The sequence below is a fragment of the Myotis myotis genome, unplaced genomic scaffold (genome assembly GCF_014108235.1).
Source record: "Myotis myotis isolate mMyoMyo1 unplaced genomic scaffold, mMyoMyo1.p scaffold_m19_p_2, whole genome shotgun sequence".
Taxonomy (NCBI): Eukaryota; Metazoa; Chordata; class Mammalia; order Chiroptera; family Vespertilionidae; genus Myotis; species Myotis myotis.
The window spans coordinates 119,612,405-119,635,617 of record NW_023416324.1 but is presented as its reverse complement, the minus strand read 5'-3'; the positions used below and the strand labels follow the sequence as shown (position 1 = coordinate 119,635,617).

Genomic DNA, 23,213 nt, shown 5'->3' with positions numbered 1-23,213 from the left:
ATCCTATCCTATCCTATCCTATCCTATCCTATCCTATCCTATCCTATCCTATCCTGTTTTACTGGTGGCTTCTGTATTCCCCCATCATAGCCACTAACTTAATCACCTAATTTGGGAGACATCCAGGTTCTTCTTACAATATGTAAGGTGTCTGACTTCTTTTTTGTGCTTGCTTTCGCTTATTATCTCCATTCTTTACATTACCCACCCATAGTTGCAATTTCAGGCTCTTTCTTTCATAGTTAGGGTCACTACAGAAGTTTATAACAAACTAAGTGGAGATTGCACTAACTAGGCTGCTCAATTTCAGAGAAAACAAGCATTACCTGGTAAGAGGAGCTCTGAAATATTGTTGCTTGCCACTATTATTTTTGCCTACCTATATCTATATCATCTATATCTATATCTATATCATCTATATCTATATCTATATCTATATCTATATCTATATCTATCTACATCTACATGTACATCATCTGTATACCTCCTTATCCTCCTAATAAAAAGGTCACTTTTTTCCTATTTTATTCTGTATCACAGGTTGGCTTCCCAGTCACAATGATTCTTCTTTTCTGAGAGTTGAAATGAATGAGAGGATCGTTTTGCCGAGTTTTCCCTCAAGTCAGTAACATTGTGTAAGATCTGACACAGTATTCTTGGGTTTTTGCAGATGTTCCCCCAACAAGTCAGGGGGTGGATCACAAGCAGGTCCAGAGGGAACTGGGAGATGTTGTACTGCACCTCCACAACCCAACCATCCTCTCTTCCTCTTCAATCGAAGTTCACTGGACAGTGAGTCATTGTTGTTGTTACAGTATTTGATCATGGTTTTAATATGCAGGTGACCTCTGGGAAATTATTATGTAAAAAAAATGCAATATATATATATATATAATTATATCTGTTGCTATCTGTTGCTCACTCCACCAATAACTTTATAATGTAATCTTTTTATGATGGTATCTGTAGACTGGCTTTAAACAGAGAAAAGTTTATTTTTGTGTATATTATCTATTATGCTGCAATAATGAACTTTACCAGTCTTAGAGGGAAGACACAGAGTATTAATCATGAAGATAAAACTTGTGATAGGATGATCACATTTTTTAACTTATACGTAGTTCTACATTAAGCATTAATTAGGCTTTAAAAATTAGAAAGTTGGTAAACACATTTTTCCTCATCCCCCCGAACACTGAGAGACATCTTTTCAGATATTGTCACAGAAGTTCTTTAATGACTTACATTTCTGCATGAAGCATCAAAATTAATACCTAATTTATATACTAAGGTGAAAAATGAAATACATTACAAAAGTAGTTCTCTGTTTTTAGTATTCTGCTTTGTGTAAATTTGAAGACCACAGAATGAAGTCCAATATAATTTTTTATATTTTTTACACTTAATTTTCATAATTTTCTAATAAACCAACAGAAAGATATTAGTGATTATACTTTTATTTGTCATTTTAATAGGTGGACCAACAGTCTCAGTATATTCAAGGATATAAAATTCTTTATCGGCCGTCTGGAGCCAACCATGGGGAGTCGGAGTGGTTAGTTTTTGAAGTGAGAACGCCAACCAAAAATAGCGTGGTTATCCCTGATCTCAAAAAGGGAGTCAACTATGAAATTAAGGCTCGTCCTTTTTTTAATGAATTTCAAGGAGCAGACAGTGAAATTAAATTTGCCAAAACCCTGGAAGAAGGCAAGTATAATGAAGTGTGTGATTTCTATGTATTGCACAGTACATTTGTTAGGCTTTTATTAACACGATTGAAAATTTTTTATGTTAATAGTGACATTAACTTTCTTTTTATATTGAACATCATATTTTGCTAATAGAATTTGTTTAATTAGAACTACTATAAATTGCTTTAGTAGAGGCTTATAGAAAAATGTGCAAATGTGAAACATTGTATTGCTTAATATCATATATAGATATATTTAATCATTCAGAAAAAAAATTCACATTTAAAGGTGGAAATGTTTTCAATTTGCTTGCCTTTGCATTATTTTCCATTCATTTATTAAACGTTATCTTGAGTAATGACTTGTAAATAAGGTGAGTAATGTCTTGGTTTGCCCAGGACTTTCCAGGGTTAGCATTTTATACTTATGACTCATGTCCCTGGAAACCCTTCAGTTCTAGACAAACCAGTATGATTGGCCACCCTATAACTGGAAAGTAAAAGTTAATATTTAAATAAAGGTCAAAGGTTACATGTCACAACTATTCTCCAGAACATTCCCTAAAATGTCTTTATTACTTTGAATATATAAATGATGGAATATAGTTACTATCATGGATGACGCATTCATCTTCATACTTTTAAAACTCTTTATTAGAGAACATGAGACTAAGGTAGCAGGATAAAAGAAATAGGGATTTCCCTTGGAATTTTTGTGGAGATAATCTCTGTAATGTTGGTTATGAAACATTCACAGTAACAATGTGTTAGTAATATTGAGAAATACTTAGTTTGGTATGAGATGCCTCTTTAAAACATATGCGTATATTGATATAAATTTTATATGGTTATTATTTGTACATTTTAAGTGCCTGCTTTTAATGTCCTCTAACGCCACTGATAATATATTCACTTTTTGAAACAATTTAATAGCACCCAGTGCCCCACCTCAAAGTGTAACTGTATCAAAGAATGATGGAAATGGAACTGCAATTCTTGTTAGTTGGCAGCCTCCTCCAGAAGACACTCAAAATGGAATGGTCCAAGAGTACAAGGTAATCCCTCTATAGTAATTTACTGATGGACATACCTCTTCCCCTACAAAGAAAAGAAAAAGAAACCTTGGTTGCATTGTGCATGGATGTTTGGCGCCATCTGCTGGTCTGAATAGCAGTATGTAAAAATTGTTTTAAAATATTTTCCTGTTTATTCAGTAATTGTGGAATACTAATTCTTAAACTATTTGAAAAACATTAATTTAAAAGAGAGAATCTACTTCATCTCATTATGTTTAGGTTGATGTCATACCACATAAACAACCAATGAAATGCTAATATTTTTGCCCTAAAAATAACTTAAATATATGTTGTATAGGTTACCCTATCGAATTGGCTATGAGTCACATTCTATCAAATAAGTCCTTTTTTTTTTTTTTTTAGTATTTATGCTTGAAATCTTGGAACTTTAGAGATAAGATAAAAATCATTTACTGTACATGAAAATAATTTTTATCTATAAACATTGTTTCAGTTTCTAAGCAATATTTCATGTCTCAGAAGAAATTCAAATATAAATTTCTGTATGTTTAAATGAATTTTTTAATGTGATATAGTGTTAAGGGATTTAATCTAATGATTATGAATAATTATTTTTACCTGTGAAGTCATCCTCTCTACTTATTGCATTTAGAGAGTTCTATATAGAATGATTTTGTGCAAATATATATTAAGCATACCAAGGAAGAATAAAAACTAAGTTAGGGACATGACATTTATCCTATCAATGAATTTGTTTTGTATTATGGTATAGTTAAATGAGTTAGGATAAATGAATTAGAAGCAAGACAATCACAATAGAAAAGATATTATGTGTATTTTTTCAACACTTATGTAAACATATTTCAAGTGGAAAAAATGTATTTCTCTAGATCCTGCTTAAAATTTCTATGATGCCTGAGTATTTTTCTAATTACTAGTAGATTATCTCATATCTAAATATTTTATATTGTAACTGTTGATATGAAGCTGATGTTAAGAAGGTAAACACATTTACCTTATGCAGATAATTACATGCTAACATATGAATCACTGTAGCTTATTTTTTAAATATAGATGCCTGTCTACCATGCTCAGAAATGCTGATTTAGTAGGTCTACATAATAGGGCCCTTGCATATATATCTTGGTAGATCTTTCTGAGTGTTTATGCTGTGCGCTCTTGGTTAAGGCCCAAATAAAGACAATAAATTTTCTTTGGAGTAGCAAATGATTTTCACAATAACCATATATACTGAGCTTAATTTTAGGTATAATATTTTATTTTTAAATTATTTAAAAAATATATAAACTGAAAATTTGTGCACATGTTTAAAAGGGCAACTTTCTCAAAGTATTTAAAATACTTAAATACATAAAAGCAAATGCTGGATGATGATAGATAAGTTGTTCTTTCTCAAGACTTTTTTCAAGGAACTTCTTTTTTGGCAAGTGATTTCTTAAATATTTTAAATTAGATCTTCTAGGGTAATTGAATCATTAAAACATAAAAGTCTCGACAGTTTCAAGTGCCTTCTTGTGAGTTTCAAGGTTATTTTAATACCGGGAGTGTCAGGATTCTACAGTTCATTCCAGAAAAATAAACTGTTATGAAGGGTTTTAAGGATTTAAAATGAGGTGATGTCTCAGCTCTGCAGCAAAATTGTGTAATGTAGGCATTTTCCCCTAAGAGTCAGAACTCATTTCTTTCCTGAAGAAATTCGAAAGAGTGGATTTCACTTAACTTCACGGTCAATTTAAAATAATAAAATGCCTTTCTGAACCTGATTGACTGGTACAAAATCGGTCTGTGGCTTTGGTTCAGCTGCGTAATGTAATTGGGGGGGAAAAAATCACAAAGGACTCTTTATTTCCAAATGGTCAGATCCTGGTATAGAATCTGACCATTTGCTGGTGTTATGCATTGAAGCTATATTAAAATAATATTAACTTTCAAAGATAAAGTAAAGGTTATTGCCCTCGTGATAGAGGACACTGATATTCTTAGATTTATTTTAAATCCCATTTCCTATTAGACAATAGGATACTTGAAGCTAATCCCACATCTTGATTCATAAAGAACATAGGGCATGTTTTACTACTTCCTAGATCATTTCCTTATGGAAACTGAGTTCAAGTACTGTCATGCACCACACCCAGATCTTAGGACATTGCCAAAGATTACCCTATGAATAAATAATCCTTTAGTGTGAAATTTAAATTAAGAATTATAGTGTAGAGCATAAATCTTTATTTCCTGAAAATAATTTCCTATAACAAATGCCGTTATCAAAGTTAATGAGATATATAATAATTTTCTTATAAGAACATTTTTCTTTCATATCAGATGTTATTCTTTATAATCTAATATTTTATCAAAGACTAATTAATATTCACATTAACTACAAGATCAGTTTGCTAATTTTCTCCCATTGTTAATAGTTCAACATATCATAGGCTGAGTAAAATCCTAGGATGATTCTTCTTATATTCAATATATATATACATATATATATTCCTCACCTGGGGATGTTTTTATTGATTTAAGAGAGGGAGAGAGAGAGAAACATCAATCAGTTGCTTCCCATGCATGCCCCAACCTGGGACTGAACCCTCAACCTTTTGGTATACAGGACAATGCTCAACCAACTGAGCAACCCAGCCAGGACTAGTTATATTTTAATAACCATACTTATGTAAGGTAAGCTCTGTCTCTTTTTAAATCACTGCTTCTTGGTTTTGGTTATTTGGAAAAGGTGATAGCACCAGGTAATTTTATACCAGAGAACTGTTGAAGTAAAGTGCTAGACTTGGAGTTTCTTCCTCATCTTTATTTTGTGATATCTGGTAATCTGGTATCACACCTAGCCCACATTAGGAGTGCAAATGCTACTTGATGGTAGATACGTTATTGTTCTTTATCAAGATGTGCACAGCTTTTTGCTAGGAACTTATTTTTTTTTTTTTTTGCAAATGATTTCTTGTTTTTAAAAAAAACATGTTATCATAGCAACTAGTGTCTTCAAGCAAAAATTTATAGATTCACCTTATCATATGATGTGGACTCTAATGAACAAAATAAACTGATGAACAAAATAGATACAGAGATATGGAAGCGTGGGACAGACTGCCGAATCTTAGAGAGAAGGTGGGGGTGGGTGGGGTGGGTGGGAGAGATCAACCAAAGAACTTGTATGCATATAAGCATAACCCATGGACACTGGCAATAGGGTGGTGAAGGCCTGGGGTGGGTGATGGGGGCGTGCTAGAAGGGGTCTATGAGGGAGGGGAAGAGGAGGATATATATGTAATTCTTTCAACAATAAAAATATTTATAAAAATGCTTAAAGGAAAAACAATGTATTTGAGAAAGTTTCAAGAGGTCTTGAAGATTCTACTAACACTAGGTTTGCCTAGAAGAGTCTTTTGAGAACTAGATCCTAGGCAAAATAGATTTCGGAAACTCCCCGAATTAGGTTCATGATAGATCTGAACTCTGACTAGATCTAAAGCCACAATACTATGTTGATCTTTGCATTAACTTAAAGAATTTGCTAGAGTAACATTCATTGTGTTCTTCTGACAGGTTTGGTGTTTGGGAAATGAAACTCGTTACCATATAAACAAGACGGTGGATGGTTCCACATTTTCTGTGGTCATTCCCTCGCTGGTCCCCGGGATCCGTTACAGTGTGGAGGTGGCAGCCAGCACTGGGGCTGGGCCAGGGGTGAAAAGCGAGCCGCAGTTTATCCAACTAGGTAAGTGCTGGCGCAGATCCAGGTTGAGAGTATATATCACTCTTCCCTTTGGCCTCTTCTTTTTACTTATTTATTTATTTTCATGTAGGGGAGCCACCATTGTAAATTGAATAGAATGTGGATTGTGGCAATGCAGCTACAATATGATGGTGTTAGATTTAATATATAGGACAACTAACCTTAAATTTATCCAAGCGCAAATTAAATGATTTTCCAAGAAAAACACTGTCCGTATTCAGTATGATCCTAATCCTGTCCTATTAAATTTTCTCATCTAGTCAAAAAATACAATTGAGCACCAAAGGTACCTCAGTGAACAAGACACAATGTACACCTTCATGAAAATTGCAATTGTTTGGATTAAAATAAAACAAACTTCCATGTAAAGCTTATACTAAGCATTAGAAGTTTATAGCATTATGCAATTTATATTTACCATTTTCGTCTATTTAAAATTATGGTTGCTTCTTATAACAAAATGTAGATTGAGATGCCAGAGTACATTTAAATATGTTTATATGCTAATTATTTATCAAGTTAAGTGCATGCTTTAAAAGATGAATAGGAAAAAAACTGACAAAATCCTTCATTACAAAAATTCACTATAGAAAATGTGGCATGAAATAAGATACAAATTAGGAAGTGGTTACCAATATAATTTAAAACAAACATCAAAAACAGCCACAAAATACTATTGCAAATGGAAAGGGAAGAGGAGAGGGTCAGATATTAAGAGGTGACATTTAATTTGTGAAAGATGCTGAGAAGTATATGTCAACTTTGTGTTAGATTGTTCCAGATCAGAAATTAGGCATTAGTAATATTTTGTCAGTTGCTAAATTATGGAAAAGGATCAGATATCTGCCACAACCATGGGCCAGCATTTGCTTTTTGGGTTACCTTTTATACTTTGTGCATTTGAAAACAGTGCTGATTTATAAAACTTTTATGTGAAAATAGCTTCATGATTTATTTCTGGTTCATTTATTGCAAAATTACAGTGTTATATAAGATATGAGGGAAAACAGTTTAAATATGGACTTTTTTACTCAAATGATTGCCCAGATTTGTGCAATATCAGTTTTAACTTATTAAAATTGAATTTATGAGTTACATTGTGATAACCCTATTGTTGATGTCATTTACCTATTTTGATAACATATGACTTATAGTCCTGGGTTTTCAAAGATGAACTGGAATTTTAGTTTTAAGATTTAAATCATAGGATTTACGGAACAAATGGTTTGCTTGAAATCATAAATGTGCCCCAGGTTTTTTCCATATCTCAGTATAGCCTCAGCTGCCATGAGGCAAAGACTGAGAGGTAGAGCGGCTGTTTTAATCCACTAGTCACACCGCATTGTGTTCTGTGAAGCCCATCTGGCTGCTTGCGTGAAACCTTTCCTGGCTGTCTCCGTTGAACCCACAGCTGCTCACCTTAACCTTGCACCGATAGCCATGGAATTCACAAGCCCAGTAAACACAAAGGGTGTGTAGGAATAAAAGAATAGGTCTGCATGGCGAACTTTCAGAAGATGAAGTGCTCTTAGGGTAACCATAGATAAAAGGGTCTGGAACATGAAATAAAACTTTCAGTCAACAAACAGTTGAAGGCAGGTAACTGCTTGTGAAAATAGGTTTTTCAGCCTTGACCCTCCATAGAATAAAATCTGAAATTCTGTTCAAGAGAGAAAAATAAATCAATAAAAACCACACACACACACACACACACACACACACACACACACACACGTAGCAATTTAATCATTTTACATAGAAGCCACTGCTATTTTCCAAAGGCTGTTTTCTTACCCATTGAATGCTGCTGCTTTTTCCGACCGTGTCAGATATGAATGCAGCATCATGTAATAAGGAAAGGTAATCTGTAGGATTTATTTTTCTGTTTGAGAAATGTTACTCAGATATGGTGAGTTATACCAATTATTTTTCTGAAAAAAAAAAAAATTGGGGGATGGAACCAATGTTTCTATTTTAAAGCACGTTGTAATAGCAGGAGATTTTCAGAGTCAGATTATATAACCGTCATAAGAAAGCCCCATCGTAAAGAAGTGGGCAAACACCTTCCTGCTTCTCCAGATGTTGTGGGGGGAGAACATTCACACTGCAGACAGAGTGGGAACGCTGCCCACTGGCCGTCCTCCAGCCTGGCCGCAGTCGGGGCCAGCAGAGTAGGGCATTGCTTTGATGACAGAGCAACAGCTTCCAGTTTTCTGTAGAATTCCGGACGGCTCTGTGTGACGATGAAATGGTGGGCTTGAAAAATTAATATCTTAGTAAGTTTAAACATAAATAGAAAATAAGTAAATTTTAATAGCCATAAGTTCCATCAATTTTTAATTTTTTAATCAAAATAGCTGTCAGAAAACATAAGCCTATTTGTTTTGTAACACATGATCATTCTTGTCCATATTTAGTGTTCCTTGTGGTGGTTATTATTTCAAAAGAAAGATTATTTATACTTTGTTCAGTGGTAGCATTATCTTCATTTATCATTGCTTTTTAATAATCCTGAATTTTATAGGCCCTTCTGAACATAGGTTCAAGTAATGTGTTTCTAAGACAGTTAAGAATCAGAATATAGTCTGTGTGGGGTGGGGTGTGTGGGTGGTGATGGGAGAGATGGAAGACACAGCATGTATTTTTTTTCAATATCTACCTTATACAGGAAATAAAATTTACTTACCCTTTTTAGAACATATAATTGAGGGTTTCTATGGAAGTCTGAGAAAGTATATCTTTCTTAGACTTACTTATCGGGGACCCCTTATTTGTATACTTACACTAGAGTATTTCATTTTTTACTATTGTACTTTTGTGTTTACCTCAGCACTTTCCTGTGAAACTTAATATAAGCAATGAGCTACAGTTTTATGGAGTAAAAAAATGGAAATTGTGTGCCATTGCCTTTGCTTTAAAATAAATTCCATAAAATTATATCATATTTGTTTTGAACTAAAATAAATAAAACGAATATAGTTTTGCTGAAAATCTCAGGAACTATTTTAACTAACAATGCTGGTGTTGCAAATTAAGAAATGGAAGCTATTGTCCAAAAATTAACAAAATAATGATGGCAGTTTTATGTTATATAAATTATGAGTTCATTATCTTATTGAGTTTTAAACCCAAATTAATCTGAAGATGGCTTTTCAGATTCTCATGGCAACCCCGTGTCACCAGAGGACCAGGTGAGCCTCGCTCAGCAGATCTCCGACGTGGTGAAGCAGCCGGCGTTCATCGCGGGCCTCGGGGCGGCCTGCTGGGTCATCCTCATGGTCTTCAGCATCTGGCTCTATCGGCACCGCAAGAAGAGAAATGGGCTGACCAGTACCTACGCAGGTATCAGGAAAGGTACTAGCTTTCCTAAGTTTTTTATATTTTACTATGTTGACATAATTCTTGTCTTAATATGTGAATGCAAATTATGTATGTATATATACTTATTAAATCATTTTAATACATAAGGATTTTCAATAGTGCTTTTATTTTATCATGACATCTGCATGTTAACTCCTTTGAGTAGCAATGCTACATACAGGACTAATCAGTTCCAGGCCCAGTTCCTGTAAAATATATTTCTCCCAGGTAGGTCTGCCTGGGTGTTCTCCCATCCCCTGGTTCTCTTAGGGAATGACATTTTTGCTTTATATTCTCAAGGAAACTTTTTAATCTCCTTGCCACAGAAGTTATAAATACAAGCTTTGAACTGTCTCACACAGCTTTAAGGTGGCATTGTTGCCTTTGTGAAGCTAAAGAGGTTACTTGTAAAATCATTATTTTTATGGTTGTTTCTGATTATTTATAAAATAGTCATTTCTTTTGACTATGAAATACGTGACTGAATGAGGTCCTTCAGGTTGCAGAGAGAGGAGGTGTAGTACTTTTTCATTGTTATATTTAAAGTTGCAGATTTGACTGTGCATATGCTGTTAATTAGTGAGGGTGATTTTGTTACAGATATGTTTACAGTTTTAGAAGATAAAGTTTACTTGCCTGCTATTATTTATAATTTTGTGGATAAACCAAATATGTGGCACAGACGCCTTTGCCACATATCCTTAAATTCTGCAGATGGATAACTTACGTTTTGTTCTCTGAGGAGATTTGATAACACTGCGGATGTATAATTCTCCCCCACTCCCAAATATATTCATCAGTTCTGGGCCTCAGACACGGGCCGTGGCTGAGATGATCCAAGGCCCAGTTCTCAGGGGATGGTCCAATTTATGTCTTTAGTCCAACTAAATATTTATAGTGCTCCTGTTTCTCTCAAAATGGCCCTGGTTTGGATGACAAATAATACATTCACCCTAGGTTAAGGGCCTTTGCTTAATTTAAGACAACACTTTTGCTTTGCCGCAGTGCAAATTTAAAGAGAATTATCAAAGACATTCCTCCCCCTACCATCACCAACCTTAAAAAAATAAAATAAAAGGTGTGCATATTTCCTAAGTGACCATTTCCTACATGTGTTGGCCAAGTCATTTCTCTGACCAATTAAATGGCAAAGTAAGAATTTGCAGTGCCAGTTAGAATGTCCCTATACACTTATAAACAGTCTGAAGAGCAGTCTGACATATTTGTACTGCCCGTCACAAAGGGGCTTGGCAAGAAAGAGTCAGCATGGAATTCATCACCCACCCTGTAAAATGAATCAGCATGTGTCTTGCCTGGGGCTGCACAGCAATCTCGTCGTGTCCATACCTTTGCCATGGCATTACATCCCCAAGTGTTTTCTAGATATGTATGCACTCTAGAGATGAAGCAAAATGTCAGTATCCCTTCTTGTGGAATGGAAAATGAGGGCTTAGAATTCAGTGGTTCTCAACCTTCTGGCCCTTTATATACAGTTTCTCATGTTGTGACCCAACCATAAAATTATTTTTGTTGCTACTTCATAACTGTAATGTTGTTACTGTTATGAATCATAATGTAAATATCTGATATGCAGGATGGTCTTAGGTGATCCCTGTGAAAGGGTCGTTTGACCGCCAAAGGGGTCGCGACCCACAGGTTGAGAACCGCTGGCTTAGATGTAACCACAAGGAGCACTGGTGCTCATTTCTATACAAAGTAGAACAATATCAGGTGTTACCATAAAAAGCCTGCGACTGAAAACGATGCAGAGAAGGGTTTGCAGTGTCTGCGTTGTGGAGCCTGGAAAGAGCTGAGTAGAGTGTTAGGGGGGAAGGGGGGAGATAATATCTGATTTGAATGAGGAAAAGTGACTAATTAACATATAGATGTAGAGCCTCTTGAATTCTCCAGGAATCCTGTATTTCTTATTGCAATAGAGTGCTATAGCTGTGTAGTTACAGCAATTTAATGTTTTGTATTGTCTTGAAATCTAAATATGTGACATGAAAAGCTTTCTTCCTGAAATGTTTCTTTTCCTGTACTAATGTTCTTTATGCATGCTGGCAAATGCCTATATGCTCTTTCTGCAAAACCTATTAAACTAATGTCATTGTCCTTTTAACTAGCAGAACTCGTAGAACATAATTACAAATGTAATTGGTGAGCATTTGATTCTGCTTTCTTCATTTTGCCTTGTCGGCACTTTTTCATAATCCTATTTCTATGCAATTAAGAAAAGGTGCCTCCTGAAATCTTAAACTATCTATGTCAGAAACAATGCCGGTAATTATACAAAAAAAGGAAGTGAAGTATTTTAAAGAAATAAATGTAAAAGAGCCTATTGGCTTATAAACCATCAATTCAGAGTGTGACTGGGAAATAGGGTGCTCTCTCCGCCCCCCCGCGCCGCCCTGCCCCCCTCCACACCACACATACATTTATCTGTAGGCATTTCACCCCGTCCACATTCATATTATGCCATCACTGGGCAAACAGAATGTACTATATTATTGGAAGCTTTGAGAATTAAGTTGTTCTTTGGTGTATATGCTGTTAAAAGTTCACTTATAGACCAACCTCTTTTTATCTCTTCTTCAATTCCTTAAGCCAGGGCTAGCAGTTAGCTAGGCATACTGACAAGGACCTTTCATATTTTCCCTATGTCCTTGTGATAGCAAATTAATGTTCAGGAACTCTGTTCTTGCTTAAATAGCTTTACTTTCTAATGTACCTTTTTTTTTTTAAGGGAGACTTGTTACTATGGCTCTGTATTTTTTATTGTAGCTAAATTACATTGACTCTCTGACAAGACCCATCTGAAAGAAAACAATAGATTCTTAAAACAGGGGTTGTCATGCTGCAGACGAAGGCCAGTGTATAAACTGGGTCCATAGCATTGAGATTTTTGTTTTCATTCTTTCTAGTATGCCCAGAGATGGAGTGATTTGGTAAGAAGTGACAGCCATAAAGGTGTAGCATTCCAGTTTGCATCCCAAATGCTCTAATCCTAAAGTCAATTGTTTGGAGATTTTCAAATGTGAAGTGGAAAATACATTTTTGGCAGCTTTTTGATCCACAATAGCTAACCAATATTATAGTTTGTGTATTTAAGGATTGCGTAAAAGCAAACTTTAGTCTTCAAGGAGTAAGATAGATGTCCTTGCTTTCCTCACCAGGGCAGTGTGAAGAGCTTAGAAATAAGTCATCCTCCATGAAATATCCTGGAAATAGCAATAGTGTAAACTGACACCGAGGAATTGGAGACGATAGGAAAATGGGGGAGGCAAGGCTGCTACTTTTGAGGTCTGCAGCTCCATTCCAGGCATTATTGATTAGATTAAGATTTATAGCTGCAGAGAGCGAAGGTTTTCAGAGGGTGTTATTGTTCTATTGTTTAGCTTCCAGAGTGTGGCATTAAAAAAATTGCTCAGCTTACTCCTAGAAAGCCTCTAAACACAAACTAAAATAGGAAAATTAAAGTTTAAAACTCCCCATTTCTTCTGTCCATTCACAAATTTCTATGATAAAAATGAAGCTTTACACTGTTTATATAATAAGGTGTCAGGCATTACTTGGCATTGAAATAGTTCAATTTTATGGTTCTCTTTATTCCAGTTCTTTCTTTCTTCTATTCTTTCTGTCTTTCTTCCTTCCTTTTCCTCCCTCCTCCCTCCCTTCCTCCCTCCCTTCCTTCCTTCCTTCCTTCCTTCCTCCCTCCCTCCCTCCCTCCCTCCCTTCTTTCCTTCCTTCCTCCCTTCCTTCCTTCCTCCCTCCCTCCCTCCCTCCCTTCTTTCCTTCCTTCCTCCCTTCCTTCCTTCCTTCCTTCCTTCCTTCCTTCCTTCCTTCCTTCCTTCCTTCCTTCCTTCCTTCCTTCCTCCCTTCCTCCCTCCCTCCCTCCCTCCTTCCCTCCCTCCCTCCCTCCCTTTCATGCTTTCTTTCTCTCTTCTCCCCTCAATCTTTGTCTCTGTCTCTTAATGATGAATACTTAAGAGCCTATTAGTCCGCTTTAATAAGCATTTACTTTCAGATTTCTAGATAAGGTTGAAGTGAGACCCCCATCATGCTTGTTTAAGAATCCATCATCCACTGTTTGGAAATGATTTATAGTAGAGGGGTCCTGTTTGTACTAAAGCCATGAGCTGAATCTGTTACCAAATGCAGGGTCATTCACAGGCTAACCCAGCACAATTTCCCTCCGTACTAGAATGTCAGACACTTCAAAATGGTACCTGCAGAGACAAGTTCTCTCTTTAACCTCAGATTCTGTTTTGTTCATATATCAGAATGTCAGAGCTGCTGGCTTAGTTATTTACATTTGTCTTATGTTCAGCTGTCTGCTTGATTTATACTAATGTGATATGTTCCCTTTCTCTCTTCAGCTTAATAACTGGTTTATATTTTGTTTTGATTTTCAGTCCCGTCTTTTACCTTCACACCAACAGGTATATATTTGCACTTACCCTCCTCCTTTCCTTTGTTAGTTCAGCATGTGTTGTACTATTGTGTTTCAGTTTTTATTTCATTTTCTGCAGGAAGTTGGGGGAGAGGGCTTAAATGGAATATAATACTTCATTTACTCATGTCAGGCATGCCTTTGAAGCAGAAATGGTTGGTGTTGCTTTTCATGCCTTTAATGCAGTTATTTATTCGTATTGCACACGGCACATCAGCCTTGTATGCATGTGTTTCATTAGATAGACACACTGTAGCTACCCTCGGCATGATTTAACACGTTAATGATCTTATTGACGATCTCATACTTGGCAGTACATTTTTTCCTTAACTTAAGCTTTCAGGTTTTCCAACAAAAATGTCTCTCCCTTTCAGTTCTCTGTCCATAGAATCAACATTCTTGAAGGCAACCAAAATAGCCAGCACACCTGAAGATAAAACTTCATTTTCCCTAAGTCAGAATCCTGATATTCCGTTCTCTTCTGTTTCTTTCAAAGTGGGTCCTCCACTCTCAGTCACTTCCAGTGAGAGATGTACCTGGAGCCTTGCCTCCTCGTTGCTAATCCAGTTATTGAAATCACTGGAAGCAGTTATCTCTCCTCTGCAGATTCCCAGTTTGGAGTTCTTCTAAGTAGCAGAATTTGGCAGCTTTTAGAAACACATTTCTCCTTAGAAAATGTGTCTGTAGTTACAGAAAAGCTAATCTCCTTAACCAGTTGCCTATGTGCAAATCTTGTTTTGTTGTGGCTAGGTTTTTATGCCCATACTTTATTAAGCTGAGAATGCTTTAAAGGGCATTAAAATATATGTTTGCTATATATACATGCCTGATGAAAATATAATGAGAAGAGCTTCTAAAAGCCACAATAAGGAAAAGATTGCATTAATTGATAGTCACAGTGTGGTCTATATACATCTTTGTGTGCGGAGAGAGAGAGGGGTTATTTAAACATTTCTCTTTGTCTTACTGTTACTCATACTTCTGGGGAAATAGTCTAATAGGAATTTTCCCCTCAATTTAAGAGTTCACTTAAATTTATAAAATGATATGATATAATAATAAAATGAAAATATAAATCTATGGGAATTCAACTGTACAAATGTATGACAGAGGTATTTAATAAGAGTGTACTGACATTTTCTTTTGCTTAGTTCTCAACCTTGTGGATACATTGATAAGAATAACTTTATTTAATTCTATACAATGTTTAAAAAATACTACTTGAATTAGAAATCTGCTAATTTCTGTGATGATTTTTGTGTTGTTTCTAAGTAGAAAGGGAGAATGCATTCCATTTTAGAAAGATGCTCATAAATGTACTAGCTTTTGATATACAAATATAAACATGTCTATTAATTTTTATTTCTTTTTTTTGGTAACATTCTAGTAACTTATCAGAGAGGAGGCGAAGCTGTGAGCAGTGGAGGGAGGTAAATATCTTGCTTGTTTTGTAGATTTTAAGGGGAATTCCAGATATTTCTTCTTGTCTTCCTTGATGACATCGCTCTCTTTGCTTAAAAGATTTAAGGTAAAGGTGAAATTTGTTCAAACCTTTCAGAAATGCTTCACTCCGCTGTGCTGTGACACCAGCCTGTTTACACACAAATGCAGTTCCTGATTAGAGCTGTTGCATCAAAGTCAGTGACCACCAGAGGGAGAACTTGAACCGGGAAAGACAGACTTGCTGATTTAGCAGATGATTAAAAGGACTTTAGTAATCAAGTGATGGCATTTATGAAGACTAAGAAATATAACTAGTTAACAGACACTATCAAACAAAAGGTGTTCATTTAAAACCTGCTGAAAACAGCATTTGCTCATAAGTTGTGGGTTATGTTTGTTTTTTGTTCTTGTTATGAATTCAGCCCAGTTCAGCTGTCCATATTGCAGGGAAATGTGAAATAAAAGAAGAAACCTAGGTAGCTTATTAACACAGAGCTTTCTTTTCTATAATAAAAATGAACCTCAATCCTATGTTTATGAATTTTTTGTTATTATTCAGTGAACTTTAATATATTCACAGGGAAATTACAAATTGAGGTGAGAGGTGGCTTAAAGGGGATGAAATAATATATAAGTTATATGAGCCATACTTCAGAATTTTCTACAGTAAGATTTTCTTTTTCAAAAACTGACATCTTGCTTAAGGTGTAAGGAAAAAAATCTTCCAACAAAAACCATTTTATGATTCAAGTTTAATTAATTTATTTGTTGCTGTGCTCTGTACAGATGGGTAATGTGACTGTTCCTGGAAAAGACAAAAATGAGTAAGATATTGCGCCTGAAATCGAGGAACGTATATCTGATACAAAATCACTGAATTAGTATATGACAAAGTGGTTTAAATGGAAATGTTGATAACTTTTAACCAATGCAGTACAAATACAGCAACAAGCACTACTAGGTACTGCTGCAGCTTCCTGTTTGCATACCTGTGAAACAAAGCCAGCCGCTGGAAGATCCAAAAGCTAGGGAGGTCTTCATAAGGAATAAATCCACTTGATTCAGGAATTAAACCAGGGCATGTTTTTGCATCCAGGGGATTTCCATCTAAATCATAGCCCAGACATTCATGAAACAGCCTCTGGCATAAGAACATTCTCTTGTGAGTAAATCTGGAATGCCTGACTATAAACCACCTCTCTATCTGTATATATTTATGACTTTAGACTTCGGTTTTCTCATTAATCAAAGCATATTAAAGTGTGCTTATTGAGCAGCTTCTATATTATCTGCACTAGCCCCTGCATGAGCACAGGCACAGAGGAATACATGCGACACACACACATATACACACACACGCACACACATGCACAGTATAAGTTTGGTTTCTGCTGAAAAGGAAATAACAACCTAAATAGACCAAGTTATCAAATCAGAATAATGACAGGAGCCCATAGGTATCAAATGCTAGTTTCTGTGGAAGGGCTGAAAATTTACAAAGTTCCTGAAATATTTTTCTATTTGGAAAGCTCACCAATAACCATTCAAAATTAACCTTTTAAATCTAAAAAATAGAATAGCAGTAAAACCGGTTTATTTCAAATACCAAATAGAAATCACCTTTATTCCCCATGAAATGATAAAAGGTGCTGAAATGTTACAGAGAGAGCAGCTAAATATGTATATTAGAGTCAGCGCTCAAAATGACAGTTTTGTGTATACATACACAAAATTTTAAATTTATTTATTAATCAAACGTATTTATTGGCTACCCAACATGTAACTTGGCACTGTTCTAGTTGCTTGAGACATATCAGTGAACAAAGTCAGTAAAAATCCCTGTCTGCATGAACTTACGCTTAGTGGGGGAGATAGAAGATAAATAATAAACATTTAAAAAATCAATTTTATAATATTAGCAGTTGAGTGATATGGGAAAAATAGAACAGCATAAGAGGGATCAGGAGGACATTAGGAAGAGGTCTTATTTTCTAGCCATTTTGAGAGTGTGTGTGTGTGTGTGTGTGTGTGTGTGTGTGTGTGTGTGTCTAAGACCCAGTATGGTAAGAGAATGAGGAGTGAACCAAACTCCTGCACTCGTTTCTTTCATGTCCATTCCTTAATCCCTGCTTTCCTCAGGCATCTCAGACTCCAGGAGCCCTCACTGAACCTCCTACCTCATCTGCTTAGTGATACCTAAGTCAAAATGTTCCAGTCATGCTCTTCCCTGCATCCGTTACTGCTTTTTGTTGAGCCTAAGTTTTACCCCCTTTACTATCACTATTTTGTTTCCCTTCAAACACTTGTTCTTTCTTGCCTAATCTATTACAAAAGCTCTCAGCAGTCCTGCTTTCATCTGTCTCAACTTGGACTATTTCATGTGAATTCCCTTTACCCTTTTGGAGCCAGAATATTTTGAAATGCATATGATCATGTCTCTCAGTGGCTGAAGTATTATTGATCTTTGAAAGATAATCATCAAAAACTAAAAGGGGAAGGAATGTGTGAGTTATTGAAAAAAATGAATGTCAGAAGACCTAAGTTCAGTCGACTTTAAAGAAAATTTGGGGTGCTGGACATTTCCCTCCCATAAAGGAGAAGGTTTAGCTAAAAATCATATTGTAAATTTAGCTCTTTCCAGAGAAGGGTGAATGAGGATTGTGGTAAGTAAAGAGACCTCTTCTCAGCTTGAAAAAGAAGAGGACTTGTGATGTAACTCAGGCGAATATATTGGAAATATTAAGTAACTGTTCCTATTCATTTGCTTTCCTTACCTCAAACATCCCAGTCACCTCTTCAAAAAAAAACCTACTTAAGACCAACCCACAGCATAAACCAGGAAAAAGCAAACAAAGTCTAAAAAAAAAAAAAGGAGTTGGGAAGTCAGGCTAACCAGGTGGAAAAGGCCAACCCCACATTTTTTTTTTTTTTTTTTTGGCTGTGGGAGTTGAGAAAGTGCGTTCAGGCTTGCTTCTCTTTAAAATATTGGCCACTCTTAGATCTGTCCTTCCCTTCTTCGTGGCTTCAAAAGTCTTTCATGTTATCAATGGAAAGAGGAGACAGTCTAAAGCAACTCTTACCACTGGGCTCCTTCACCATTTTCCCCAGCGCCTGAACCATGAGGTATCTTATTTTGTGGTTTATGAGTACAAGTAGGTATTTTTTGTTTTGTTTTGGTTTTGGTGAGTGATCGTCATACTTGGAGTAAAAGGAGCAGAGAAATTAAAGGTAACTGCCACCTGGTTACTTAAGTTCATTTGTTCTCTTTTCCTTTGTGATACAAATTTATCCCCCTAATGTAAATTGTATGATAAATTTGTTTGTTTGGTTTTTTTTTAGGTCCTTGTGTCTTCCTTTTCCTGATAAATACTGTCTTTTTGAAAACAAGGAAGAAATAGGCGAAACTCAGAAATGTTAGCATGAAAATATAACAACTAACATTATATGACAATCTATTGCATGCTAACATTTCAGGCACATATTAATCCCTATAACTGGCATTGGGTTTGCTTCTGCTTCACATCTTATTTTTGGGTAGCTAGCTCTGTTTTATGCACACTAGACCATCTTAAATGCATAAAGATAGCCTACGAGATTATTAGTTTAAAAAGACCCCGTAACACCCTTATCAGAGTAGCTGCATATGACCTTGACTTCCTCAAAGACCTCTGAAATATGCACATGGCATTTTCAGATTCATTATGAGCTAATAAGCACAGTTAACCTTCTTGCCTAAATAATTAGCATTCCAAACACAAGTCTAAACTGAAAACTAGGATGTGAGTTGTTAATCCCACTTCCCATTGGAAATCATCCATAGATATGAAGAGTGCTTTCAGCCTATGATGATATCAAAACATTAACTTTGAAAGTTTCGTTCTGAGGGAATCAGAGTAGCATAAAAATATTGTCTATTCCTTTTGAAAAATGTAAAACAGACTGTGGAAAATTTCCACTTGACCCATACTTTAAACATCCTGTTATATCTCTACTGTGCCAAATATAGAGATTTATTTTTAATAACTTCTCCAGTGATAACACACATGGTTTAAGTTCAAGAGAAAATAAAATAAGGAAAGCAAAAGATTAATGGATGCAGAATTTCTGTAACTAACATTTATTTCAAAGGCCCCAGATATCTGTGAAACAGCTTGCATTTAAATGTTTTAACTTTCTACAGTTCAGCAACATTGCTCTTCAAAGCATGTTTTTATCAACAATTTTTATAGTAAGTTTGCTCAGTTTTAACAGCTTTACTCTGAATTTCAAGACTTCAGACATTTTCCTTACTCTTTCTTTTATTAAGAATATATGAGGGCTTGAAGAAATTTCAGCACTCTCCAATATGTGTGTTTATAGTATCCTAGATTAAAACGTAGATTTTAGAGCCAGACTACTTGGTTTGCATCCCAGCTTTACTGTTCCCTCACTTTGTATAACCAAATACAAATTTCTTCACCTGTCTCAGGAGTCTCAGTTTCCTCATCTGTAAAGTTTGAATAATAGTAACTTCCATGTAGAAAATTTGTGAGATTAAATGAGTTGATAAATGTTAAGACCTCAGAACAATGCCTCATGCATTGTAAACAAAGTGCAAATAATTCATTTTTATTATTTATATATATATACACACATATATTTACATATGAATAGATATATAAATTCTAAATCCATATGCTTCATTTAAAGGGAATTATTCTCACCCTCGCCGGTTTTGCTCAGTAGGTAGAGCGTCAGTCTGCGAACCAAAGGGTCCCGGGTTCAACAGGTCAAGGGCACGTCCCTCGGTTGCAGGCTCCTCCCTGGCCTGGGCCCTGGTCAGGGTGCATGCAGGAGGCAACCAATCAATGTGTTTCTCTCACATCAATGTTTCTACTCTCTCTAAAAAAAATCAATGAAAAAAATATCCTGTGTTGAGGATTAAAAATAAAATAAAATAAATAAAGTGAATTATTCCTCAAATGATCATTTGCATAATAAGTTTTCTCAATTCACTGTGTCAGCATAGGAACCACGGAGAGTGGAATGTCAGGTTCTTGCTTCCCAGGTAAATGAGAAGCATGTTTATTGCACTGGAACAAAGAAAATGAAACCATGAAGAACATCTTTGCAGAATTTGTAGCCCCAGTCTGTTTATTGTAGGTCTGACAGCACATCTGCATCATCACCTCTGCTGAGTTAGCAAACACTGACAGTGTTGGGAAAGGGCGTCATGAATGCCTTTCGGGGGCTCCAGTTTGCATCTCTGGCCCTGTTGGTCCAGAGCTCCCATTAATAATTGCTGATGTGCTTTGCATTCCCAACACATAATGAAAGAGGATTAACATCTGTTGTGCCAAAGAAGAAAAAGAACACTGATATTTCTTATAGTGGACATCTTTGTTTTCCCAGGTTTAATTCAATAGCTTTCCTTTGTTGATATAGGGATTTATGCATTTCACATAGTCCCCATCAGAAAATGTTGGCAAGCTTAAAGAACTGTGCCCTGAAACATTGATGGGCTCTCTGCAAAATGTCACAGACCCCAGACTCACTATTTCTGAAACACTGTTGTGAAGAAAAATATGCAAATGTTCTTACTGTGCAGGATCCATTGTCTAAGTGAAGATGCTTGTTCCATTTTTCAAATCAAGTTGTGGGAAGAATCATGACTTTTTAAGGGGTCAAAAATGAGAAAATGCAAACTATCTTACTATGGAATTCTTTAAGCTACTAAAACACACACAAAAAAAACATGTCTCTATATTTTTAAATTTCATGTTTGATTTTAGTCAGTGACTAAAGATGGAGTACAGCATTGCCAGTTTACAAAGTTATGGTTATATAAACTGAGGTGCATCACAGAATATTACATTACAGTTGTCTTGTCTGTAAAATAAAAGGAATAATAATGTCATTCAGTATAGTTGACCGAATTATTTGTGATAATAATGAAATAAATCATTCATTCAAATTCTGAATTAGAAATATTATTTGCTATTTATATAATATTTGCTTAATATATTTTTTTCTTCAGGCCAGGACTTCTCAACATCAGTGAACCTGCCGCCCAGCCCTGGCTGGCAGACACGTGGCCTAATACTGGTAACAATCACAATGACTGCTCCATCAACTGCTGTACAGCAGGCAGTGGGAACAGCGATAGCAACCTCACCACCTACAGTCGCCCAGGTTAGAGACCCAGAGACATCTTGATAAATTTCTTTCCCTCCCTACATTAGGAGGGAAAACTTGATCAACATTTTCGTGAAATTCTGAGTATGGTTTAGCTGTCTATCCTATTTACTTTTTCCATCCCTACATCTCCACAATTTATTCTCCCACAAGAATGATTCCCAGTGTTTGATGGGAGTATGGAGAATATAAACTCCAAAATAGGAATCAAATTAGGACAAATGAAATTATCTAAAAGTTTTCATCTTCATAAAAATGTTTGCAGTTATAATTTTAATGGTAATTAATTATTTTCAATATCGGGAATAAAACATCAAAATATGAATAAATCTACAATTTAAGAGAATCAAATTCTTAATAGTAATAATAACAACTATGTAACAATAATAAAAATGTTTAATTAACTGAAATTTAAATTCACATTTTTATAGTATAGAAGCAAATCCTGGTGACATGAGAAATATACATCTTTTGCAGATGTGTATTCATCTTTTATTTTGTATTGTATGTTCTTGGTTCAGAAATTTATGCAAGTAAAATACTTTGCTAAAATGTCTTGCTAAAATATGAATGTGTAGTATGTAAAATTTGAAGTGATAAACAAAAAATTATAAATGATTTTTATTTTAAAAAACCTCAACATTCACAATATGGGAATATTAAAAGAATCGTAAAGAATCAGAAGATATGACTACGGAAGTAAAATAATTCATAACCCATTGAATTAAGAACATGGAAACAGAACATGGCATTTAAGTAAGACGGTATATCTGTTATATAAAGAGCAATCGAAGTGTAATCTGTAACTCTGACCTGGAAAGAACTCCCAATAGATATGGATAGGAATGTAACATAACCCGGTGACCCAAGTCCATGTTCTCCAAAGGTGCATATGCTAGTTGTCCTTCAGGTGGATGGTCACATAATTATAAAAGGAAGACCATGCTGAGCTCTATATGAGAAAAAAAATTATACTAGTCATTTAAGTTAATATGTAGAGCTGTGTTGTCCAATATGGTAGCCCCTGGCTATAGGTGGCTATTTAAATTTTAAAAATACAATTTAAAATGAAGAATTCTATTTTTTTTCATATTTATTGTTGAAAGTATTATATATGTCCCTTTTTTCTCCGTTGACTCCTTATAGCCTGCCCCCGCACCCCACCACAGACCTCCACCACCCTATTGTCTGTGCCCATGGGTTATGCATATATGCATACAAGTTATTTGGTTGATCTCTTCCCACCCACCCACTCCCCACCCCGGCCTTCCCTCTGAGGTTCAA

At 35.4% G+C, this 23,213-nt stretch overlaps 1 protein-coding gene across 6 annotated transcripts in view; it reads left to right on the top strand.

Moving 5' to 3' along the window:
* The window catches only part of ROBO1 (roundabout guidance receptor 1), a 448,126-nt gene that overhangs the window by 379,992 nt on the left and 44,921 nt on the right, over positions 1–23,213 (top strand). For 4 of the 6 annotated variants that reach the window (XM_036349265.1, XM_036349266.1, XM_036349268.1 and 1 more), the window contains 8 exons: positions 671–792; positions 1,476–1,707; positions 2,624–2,745; positions 6,310–6,481; positions 9,656–9,853; positions 14,275–14,301; positions 15,700–15,742; positions 21,772–21,926. In XM_036349265.1, the coding sequence (XP_036205158.1) occupies positions 671–792; positions 1,476–1,707; positions 2,624–2,745; positions 6,310–6,481; positions 9,656–9,853; positions 14,275–14,301; positions 15,700–15,742; positions 21,772–21,926 (1,071 nt within the window). The remainder of the gene's footprint in view (positions 1–670; positions 793–1,475; positions 1,708–2,623; positions 2,746–6,309; positions 6,482–9,655; positions 9,854–14,274; positions 14,302–15,699; positions 15,743–21,771; positions 21,927–23,213) is intronic. The other 2 variants (XM_036349270.1, XM_036349267.1) reach the window with 1 other exon arrangement.